Here is a 10,216-nt window from a genome sequence, read left to right on the forward strand (position 1 = left end):
AATTTAGTACATCACTGAAATAATATCAGATTTAAAATGTAAAAAGACCAAATTGCCCAAACCCTCCCAAAACCCTCCAAAAGGGTATTTTCGTCACGAAACAGTGAAAAGAGACCATTTTCGAGATAAACGCTTAGTCCAGGGTTGTCTGGAGATATTTTTAAAGTCCAGGGTTCATTGGCGAGATAAACGCATAGTCCAGAGACTATTTTTGTAGTTTACTCAATTTAATAAATAGAGTGAACACAAAAACAGTCCATAAATTAAGGGTTACTGAATTTTGAAAAAATCTCCCATATTCTCTAAACTAAGTGTTTATTTCATTAGTGGTCATTTTGCACTTTTCATAGACAATTTCACCCGAAAATGCCCCTAAAAGTGAGATGGCCATTTTTATCCCTCCACAATTTCACCTTTTAAGACTTATTAGCTTTAACCTACTGCGTGTGATATTATTTTGTAGTGCTGAATCTGATATTATGTTGACCCAAAGTTGTAATATGCATTAAATTAGCTTCAAATATACTTTCTCCGTCCACAAAAATAGATCACTTTTGCCATTTTGGGACGTCCACAGAAAATAGATCACTTTCTAAAAATGGAAAGTTTATCTCTCATACTTTTTCCACTTTTTCTTCCCTCTCTCATACTTTACTCACTTTTTCTCCCTATATCTCTTACTTTACCTACTTTTTCTCCCCATCTCTCTTACTTTCTCAATTCTACATTAAAACCCGTACCGAACAACAATAGATCTATTGTTTGTGGACGGAGGGAGTAACTTTCAACTTCCAACTTCCAACTAACTCATTTAATGATACTTTTATTATATTTATATTATATTATATTATAGGAGTAAATTTTACTCCCTCCGTCGCGAAGTATTAGACTCACTTCTTTTGGGCACATGATTTAAGGAATTGATATTTAAATAGTTAAATTGGAGAGAGTAAAGTATGAGAGGGGGAAAAAGTAGGGGAGAGAAGAGAGAAAAAAGTAGGTAGAGAATAAAATAAGATAGATGCTTTTTGCTAAAAAAGGAAATGAGTCTAATATGTTGGGACATCCCAAAAAGGAAAGTTGGTCTAATACCTTGGGACGAAGGGAGTACTATTATATTGTGTTGGGAGTGATCAATTGCTAACTAATTAGCAATCCCAAATAAAGACTAAATCTTAGCCATTAGATTAGATGATCTAGTGGTTGAAATAATGCCACATGGATTATATTTTTAATTAAGAAAATTAATAAATAAAATTAGAGAGTATTAATGTCAATTCTCTCTCATTAAAATCATCTTAAAATTTTAAATTTACGTAACTCTCTCGATTTAAATTATTTTTTCGCAAAAAATATATCAAATTAAAGATAATTTTATAAGGATTCCAACGAGATTTCAATTGCATATGTTCCGACGACGTTCGGATGATGAAATTTGATATTTTTTATTTTAGTTTTCGTAAATGTTGATAACCAGATTCAACAAATACATCAAAAAATCTCAATAAAACCTTGTAAAAATCTCAATAAAACCATGTAAAAATCTCAATAAATATGTGTTGATTCTTGTACTAGTGTTGATCTTCTTATGTCATATTGTTGATATTTGTAATACACTGTGTTGATATAAAAAAACATTCACAAAAATTATCATATGATAACATAATGACGATATTACCCTTTTGTTGATATTTTGTCTACTCTTTATTGAGATTCGTAAGATTTAATCTCATCCACTCATTTTAAAATCTAAGGGTGGAGATTTGGTCTTAATTTTGGATTAGGGTGGTATAAGCATTAGAATATGACCCTATATTGTATGTATATATATATATATATATATATATATATATATATATATATATATATATATAAAGTAGTGCTAGTATGGTGAGTGATCAATTGATAACTAATTAGCAATCCCAAACTAAGACTAAATCTTAGCCATTAAATTAGAAGATCTAATGGTTGAAATAATGCCACATGGATTATATTTTTAATTAAGAAAATTAATAAATAAAATTAGAGGATATTAATGTCAATTCCCTCTCATTAAAATCATCTTAAAACTTTAAATTTACACAACTCTCTCGATTTAAATTATTTTTTCGCAAAAAATATATCAAATTAAAGATAATTTTATAAGGATTCCAATGAGATCTCAATTGCATATGTTCCGACGACGTTCGGATGATGAAATTTGATATTTTTTATTTTAGTTTTTGTAAATGTTGATTTTATCAATAAATACATCAAAAAAATCTCAATAAAACCATGTAAAAATCTCCATAAATATGTGTTGATATTTTCTTGTACTAGTGTTGATATTCTTATATCATATTGTTGATATTTGTAATACACTATGTTGATATAAAAAAATATTCACAAAAATTATCATAGGATAATATAATGATGATATTATCCTTTTGTTGATATTTTGTCTACTATTTATTGAGATTCGTAAGATTTAATCTCATCCACTCATTTTAAAAGCTAAGGGTGGAAATTTGGTCTTGATTTTGGATTAGGATGCTATAAGCATTATAATATGACTCGTGCTAGTATATCATAAAAAAAACACATATACTAATCCAAACACATCATAAAAACACAAAAATACATAAATAATTTATACTCCACAATTGATAGACAAAAATATGATTCAGTACTGCAAATAGTTTTGAAATAACAAGCCAGAAAAGGAGAAATTGTGGATGACAAAGATGTCTAAATTTCACTTTTTGAGGCATTTTTGGCGAATTGTCTATAAAAAGTGCAGAAGGACCGCCCGTAAAATAAATCCCTAATTCAGAGACTATTAGGGATAATATTAATATTCAAGAGGACCACTAATAAAATAAATCCTTAGTTCAGGAACTATTTTTGAATTTAACTCTAATAAATACGACTACTATTACAATCCAAGTGATGGTAATCTACTTTTTTACCCGAGCACGGTGAAATACAGCAAAAGACTACTACACTTGTTTAATTAATTCCCAACACATTCAAAGAAATGCTATAAATATTTTATGTTTAACTAATTCTCAACACATTCAAAGAAATGCACGTGTTCGAAAATGATTTCTCTTAGCTTCACGTTACAATCAAGTCCAATATTACACTCTTACAAATAACATGACATTAGCAATGAAAACTCTCTGAAAAAAGCCAAAAACAAACCTCCTATACATATAAAACTATTGTTCAAGAATAAATCTTCTAAGGAGAAGTATTAAAATGTCTGTTTACAACAAGAACAAAACTGAACACTGGTCTTGCTTTTACACTAATAATTTTCTATTCTATATCTGCTAATATATACCCTCAAACATTTACAATAAAAGTAAAGTGTAAACTAGTATACAACCTTACACCTTCGCTCCACTCATGAACACACACATAACCTTAAACATCACTTCTGGAATGGAAAAACTCAATAAATTTGGTCACCTTGAAACTGGATCAGAAGACAGAAGACAAGAATCTCGGATCTCGGATCTCGGTTTCTTTAAAGCACTAATCATTTTTGAGAAATATTCCCTCCTGGATAATTTCTTTTGCATCATTCACTCCAGCTATCATCGTCGTCCTCATCACTACCGGCAAAGGCCTGCAAAAGGTAGCCATTTTCATTGTAAAGAAGACTGAGGCGAAAACAGGCACTGAGACTTTGCAGGGAGAAAGAAAGAGAGACCTGGCGAATTGCATTCGCTTTTTCCAATATCGCGACGACTTTGAGATTGGTGTCAGGAGCCCGAGTCCGGATACTGGGTCTTGATGCCATTGCAGGTTTCAGGTTGAAGGACTGCATGATGTTTATATGGAGTTATCTTCCACAGGAAAGTAATGTACGTGCACAATGCTATTTATGTATATATGGTGTTTCTTACCTTGCTCCTTATTTGCTCCAAGAGAGAATTTTTTTCTTCTACCTTCTGTATCTCGGGCCTGACTCGTTCTGAGACTTTTCGTAGCTGGAGGATGGAAACGGTTATTGAATTTGGCACTGAGAGATAGTAATTTGCATTGTGTACAAGGAAGGAAACAGATTATACTTACTTTACTCTTATCAAGGAAAGAAACATCATCCACAAGAGGATTGCGAGGCCGAGGAAATTTCACCTTTTGGGTCCCGTTTTCACCATCTTCTTCAGCTTCTGATGCAGATACATTCTCTGAAACTGGTGTAGCTAACAGCTGTGGCTTGGTTTCTATTTTTTCGGGATGGTTGGTTGTCTCATGCAAAGTTTTGGATTCCGAGCTAGAACAACTATTGTCACAACTCTCATCTTTTATTATGGTATTGGCAGCAAGCACCGGCAGCGAGTCTTTCATCTCTTCACACACGGACCTAATATCATCGGTGGTTGCAGTGGGTGGGCAAGAACCATTATGAGTGGGTTCTGTTGATAGGGGTGAACCAAGATCATCAGCGGCAGCTATCGGGGAGAGCAATTGAGGGAATGATTCTTTATCTCTTATCATCTCTCCCTCTGCAGAAGGAAAACCATGCTGAAGCTTTCCCATCATCCACTGAACTGGCGGGAGAGGTGGCAGTGGAGGTAGGTCAGAAAGATTTATCTGATTAGCTTCCAGAAAAGGATTACTTGGAGAAGAAACGGAATCTAATGGATATCCATGGACATTTATGTCGTTGTTACTTAATCTTGAGAGCTCCGATATAGAAGGTGGAGCTGAACCATTTGCAAGGGAAAATGCAGAGACGGAATTGCTCTCTCCTCTGGCTTCATCATTATCAAGATTTTGCAGGTAATTCATAGGCAACGAAGGAGACAACTCCGGACTTATTTCTCCCGGACGCAGTAGATGTTGATCAAGATCAATGTGAGAGGGCGGAAGCCCAACTTTATCTTGAACTAATTCTTCACTGTCATTATCTACAGGCAGTAATGGAGCATCAAGAACATGGTTTTGAAGACCATTTTCGCAGATTAGTTCTTGTTCTCTATCTAGACCACACTGTTCATCACATTCTACATCAAGATGTGAATTATGAACAAAACCTGAAAGCTCTGTTCCGGGATGACAATTATCGACAGAGTAGCAGGCGATAGCTTCAGAACCTAAAACAGAAGCCTCTGCTGGTCCCAATTTCTCCACATGATCTAATTCCCATTCAGAGGGAGAATCCTTTTCATTCACAAGTTCATGTATGCCAGAATACCCAAAGTGACCATTATGCTCTTCCACTAACTTACTGAGACTTGCATCGTCAGAAACCGCAGGAATGGGGGAAGTGATAAGTGTTGTGTGGGATGTACAAGCATCCGAACCAGACTTACTCAATGACACGTGAATCCCATTCACTGGATTAATATCAGTAGAGTTTGTAACTTCAGTAATTTCTTGAGTATTGGAACCTGATAACAGTGAGATTCCATCCATTTCTTTGGTATCTGACGTTCCTGCAGGCTCTTCAAGATCGTGTGATGAGCAATGTGATACTTCTAGGGCTTCTGAATCATTGGGAGAAACATGACAAAATATTTCTGTGCCTTGCAAACCCACAATTTCAAAAGGTTCAGGAGTTCCAGTCGGAAGAGTTCCATTTATGATTGTATCTTCCTCAGCAATAATGCCTTCATTATGAGCATCAAGAACTTCCATCAGACTATCAGGAGAGCTTGCTAGGTGTGAAGATTTCGGATTTTTCAAGCTAATCTCATTGTTAGTGGAGCTATCCGAGTGATTGTTTTCAAGCTTTAGAGTGCCAGCACCGGCCAATGATGTTTCTACGAGTCCCTTCTCTAGAGGTGCATCCACGATACATGGGAAATGCTTTAGAGAGTCAGTAGAAGCATTTGAATCCTCATCACCCCAAACAGCAATAATATTATCTTCTTTATGTTCATTACTGTCTCCATTATGTACTGCATCAGAAGAGTTGGGCATCTCTGGAAACTCATCTTCGAAATTATCTTGAATTTCATCCACAATATGAGGTGTGTTTATTGTCGAAGATGCATCATTTGCCAACTCCCTATCCTCCCCATTGCATTCATCCTCATGCAGGAAATTGTTGGATGTTTGAACTAAACTATCAGTGTGACGATAAATATCATCCTCACCATTCAGTTCATCCACCATTTCCTCTCCGCCAGAGGATCTTGATAAATCATCTTCTGATGGCAATCTAGATATGCAGGCACGGGAAAATGGTTGATCTTGATAAATCATCTTCTGACTGCAATCATGATTTATCATCCTTTCTTCTTCATTTGTCACAAAGACCATCTCATCTGGCTCTAAGTTATGATTGCCCACAACTTCTGGATCAGAAAGCTCCAAAGTAGACATTGGTCCGTTCAAAGTAGAAGTCACCTGCTTAAACTCAGACCTTTGGCTGGTGATCGTATCGGTCTCGGTGTGTCTACCATCAGAAACCACACATGATGGACCTATGCTTGGGTCTGTCTTCTCTTCTTCGTCATCCATAGTAGAGACCTTTTCTGGCTCAGGTGGACTTAACATATATTTTCTCACAAATTCATCACTGCTAGAAGAGACATGCTTGGACCCAGACCTGCTATTGGTGTGTGTATCATCAGAAACCTCAGGTTTTGAGTGGCCATCCACAGGAAATACTTCATCAGCAGTTTCCTGGTAAGAGGATGCACCAGCAATCTCATTTACACAGATATCAGTGCACAGAGATCCTTTAGTGGCAGAGCTATCTGGTTGTGGTGTTTCAGCTGAAACGCTTGGAGAATCTGAAGAGAAACTAGATATTTCTTTTGTGGATGAATTGTTTCCCGCATCAGACATCGTTGAGCCTCCAATAGATTGAGAATCAGAGGACCTTGAATGAAGATGTTCTTCATATGTATCCATAATGAGTGATTCCATTTGTATAGGTGAGGTGTCATCGCTCTTCATTCTCAAATCGGAATCCCTATCCATTTCTGACTCCATGGTTAAAGGTGCATCCACAAAATTATCTATCTCACTGGCCATATCCTCAGATTCGTAACCAATTAAGCGTCCTCCATTGCTTTCTGCATCAACAGTTACAACCTTTTCACCAGTCACCATATTCAGAGCAGATGAGAGGCCATTTGTTGCAATACTAGGACGCGAACTTGGTAGTTCACAGATTTCATCATATACCGGAAATTCATCTGACTCATGTGTGGGATGATTCTGAACAGCACCCTCTCTATCTGGAGATGAAGGAGTACTTCTTTTTCTCCCTCCTCTCACTCGGTAGGGACTCATGACTTCAAATGTTTGAGAAGCAGAATCCCTATGGTCATCTGTAGCCAACTTCAGCTGTGGTGAGTCCACAGTCATGTCATGAAGCATTTTATGTTCTGGAGATGGAGAATTTAGTATTTTCTCCATGTAGCTCTTCCCAACTTTTGAATTAAATGGAAATCCATTCAGTCTCCTCTTTAATTTTGCACAGTGAGAAGCGGTGCTAATGCCATTTTCAACACGCTCCTCCAGGAAAAGCTGATGGAGTCTACATATGATGCAATTGCAAATTAGAAAATCCCATTCTTCACAATCAACTAGGAAGAGCACAAAGTAGAAAAAGGGTAACAAAGTCTCACTTGGCATGTGATGTTGGTACAACTTCATGGGTTTCTCTGTTTCTCCAGCGTGGTCCTTTCTTCTGTTCAACAAAAACCAGTAACTCTGACTGCATGAATTGAAAAAAAAAATGGCAGCAAAAGCAGTTCCCTTCTAGTTTATCTGCTAAGAATTTGATTATTAGTCAACAAATTACCTTTGCTTTGCGGATCTTCTTTTCCCTTTGAATATCAGCACCAGTAATTTCAGAGGTTTCAACTTTGAAAAACGAAGGATCGGTATAACGTTTGAGACATGCTCCAGCACCCGCAATGTCAAACCTAAATTTAAATGTGTTAATTGAGATATCATTTTTTATAATACAACTCAGTCATTTTTAAAAATGAACAGAAGGTTATACTTGTCTAAAAGGAAAAGGCGAGGAGGCTCTCTGCATTCTTCGTAGGAGTCCATTATAAATCGAGGCATATCTCCTCGTGTAACTAGATTATTGTCGAGTTGTAGATTATGGTGCCAATCAACACCTACAACATTACCACGTTACTGTTACATCCAAGAAGCAGTTTGAGGTATATTTGACATATGATGCAGCATAAAGTGAGAGAGCAGATTCTTTTAACAGATAAACCCTTCAACTATACAGCTTTTTGTACCACAAAACTGAATTATTCAGAAAATGGCGTTCTATTGGGTGATAAAGATGCAATAAACATCTTTAGCCACAGATCCCATGTAAAAATATTGCTTCAATGAAACAATAGAGTGGTTGATGTAGGATTTTATGGAAAGAACAGCGTGATCTTACCAGGATGGTAAAAGAAGGAGGAATGATCTGTCTGGGAGAGAAATGCTCTCTCAATAGCAGGAATCTCTGTCTCGAGCTGTTGAACTCGAAATGCTAGCGCGTGTCCCCTTGAAGCAGTTGCCATCACATCCCCATGTAGATTATGAAATATCTCAGCAGCAAACCTTCAGCAATCACAAGAAATAAGCCCTTCATACTTTTTAAGTAATTAAAATTACCACATAAACAGGAACATGTTTATTTCCTCAAAATTAAAGAAGTGTACTCTGATACTTTGCACCCTGAGTGGGCTACCAACTGCCATGGAACTTTAAGAAATTGCATCAATAGTACAATTTGAACTACCAATAAGCTTACTGATCTATATAAGATTAGTAGATTACCTATGATATGAAATTTCACAAAAGCTACCATAAATGTGGTAGCCTAGTACAATCTTGCAACAGGAAAACTGAATAAAAAGAAAATTCCTTTTTCAATATCTTCAGCATTGTAGTTGCAGCTTCACATGTGGCTACAAAAGGTTGAATAAGGTTGCAAAAAATAAAAATTCATTGCATAAATTGTACTCCATTTCAACAGCCTAATCCCACAGAAGTTGTGAATAGTCGAATTGAACATAGGTTCAGTTCCTAACCGTACTCATAAATTCGGATACTTGCACACTTAAAAATCACACTCACTCAATTTACCAACCAGATTCTTCAATAAATCCAATTAGGAAACTAAGCTGGTTTTGAATATACATAATAGACCACTGGGAACCAAGATTTGAACTTGATAAATGCAGAAACATATTTTCAAGAAGTAAAAGAAAAACGTGAAGAAACATTGATAAAAATTGCCTCATTACACACTAGTTTCCCAGATTCAAACCAAAATGCCGAATTCCACATACAAAAAAGACTAAGGTAGCAGCAAAGCTAAGACCATCAAAACAAACTTCACACAACCTCTAACTTCGCATATGATATAAACACCACCATTTCAAAAATCTATTAGAAATTAAAACTGTTAATTCACAGAGAGAGATGTCAGCACATAACATAACACACAAAAATTATCTTCCTCCTATAAATTGATACCTGCATTTCGTCCAGAACAACAAAATTCGCAAGGGAAAAAAAAGAAGAATAATAATCAATCTTAGCAAGTCAAAAACTGAAATCTCCGACCGATCAATATCAGAAGCAAATCCGCAATTCGGCAAATTCCAACTGAAATAAACAAAATTCGAAACACAATCATCCACAAAAAAGGGGCGAAATTAGAAGCTCACTCAGCTAGGTCGCCGAGCTGGCGAAGAAGTCCGACCAAGCCGGCCATGGCGACGCCTTCAAGCAAGGCCTCCGGATCATCCTTATCGGCAGCTCGATAGAGCTCCGGATCGGCCAAAGTGTACTCATTCCGAATTTCGTAGCGAGGCATCGGCATTTCGTCCTTTGGTGTTGAATTGGATGAATTTGTGAAGCTAGAGGTTTAGCACCTCCAACCACCACCGATACATATAAATGCTGTATGTATAGATTATAGATAGCGACACAGGTTTTCTGTTTTATTTACTTTTTTGGAGTTTCAGAACTCAGATCGACTGCTCTTGCCTTCTTTATATACCTCATTTTATTTGTTTTGGATAATTCACTTTCTTCCATTAAAATCTCTAATTTATAGTAGTGGTATAAAAAATGTCTTATATGGCGTATTTTACTTGATTTATAAATTTTTTAATTATGCAACATAAGTTTATTCTTGCAGCTCAACTTATTTCAACAAATGTCTGGTGTGAGTATTCAAGTGAGCATTGTTTTACTTATTAAAAATTGATGATATTTTAAGAGCTCACAAAAGAATAAA

At 36.0% G+C, this 10,216-nt stretch overlaps 1 protein-coding gene across 2 annotated transcripts; it reads right to left on the reverse strand.

Annotated features, from left to right (window-relative positions):
* Positions 1 to 3,071: 3,071 nt before the first annotated feature.
* On the reverse strand, positions 3,072 to 9,920 carry LOC125221901 (protein SCAR4-like). Of its 2 annotated transcripts, none has more exons than XM_048124226.1 (9): positions 9,642 to 9,920; positions 8,363 to 8,526; positions 7,958 to 8,081; positions 7,754 to 7,877; positions 7,578 to 7,639; positions 4,063 to 7,486; positions 3,894 to 3,977; positions 3,698 to 3,808; positions 3,072 to 3,613 (listed from the first exon to the last, which is right to left on the reverse strand). In XM_048124226.1, the coding sequence occupies exons 1-9, from the start codon at positions 9,794 to 9,796 to the stop codon at positions 3,566 to 3,568; spliced, it is 4,296 nt and encodes a 1,431-aa protein (XP_047980183.1). In that variant the 5' UTR covers positions 9,797 to 9,920; the 3' UTR covers positions 3,072 to 3,565. The 2 variants fall into 2 exon arrangements, with proteins under 2 accessions (XP_047980183.1, XP_047980182.1); XM_048124225.1 differs by having other exon boundaries at positions 7,578 to 7,666.
* Between the last annotated feature and the right edge of the window lie 296 nt (positions 9,921 to 10,216).

The sequence above is a fragment of the Salvia hispanica genome, chromosome 4 (genome assembly GCF_023119035.1).
Source record: "Salvia hispanica cultivar TCC Black 2014 chromosome 4, UniMelb_Shisp_WGS_1.0, whole genome shotgun sequence".
Taxonomy (NCBI): domain Eukaryota; kingdom Viridiplantae; phylum Streptophyta; class Magnoliopsida; order Lamiales; family Lamiaceae; genus Salvia; species Salvia hispanica.

Excerpts from the sequence above, each read along its gene's own strand:
- LOC125221901 (XM_048124225.1), bottom strand. The coding sequence starts at position 9,796 with ATGCCGATGCCTCGCTACGAAATTCGGAATGAGTACACTTTGGCCGAT. Across the intron at positions 8,527-9,641 it reads CAGCTCGGCGACCTAGCTGA|GTTTGCTGCTGAGATATTTC; the intron begins GTGAGCTTCTAA and ends TGATTGCTGAAG. Across the intron at positions 3,614-3,697 it reads AAGCGAATGCAATTCGCCAG|GCCTTTGCCGGTAGTGATGA; the intron begins GTCTCTCTTTCT and ends TACCTTTTGCAG.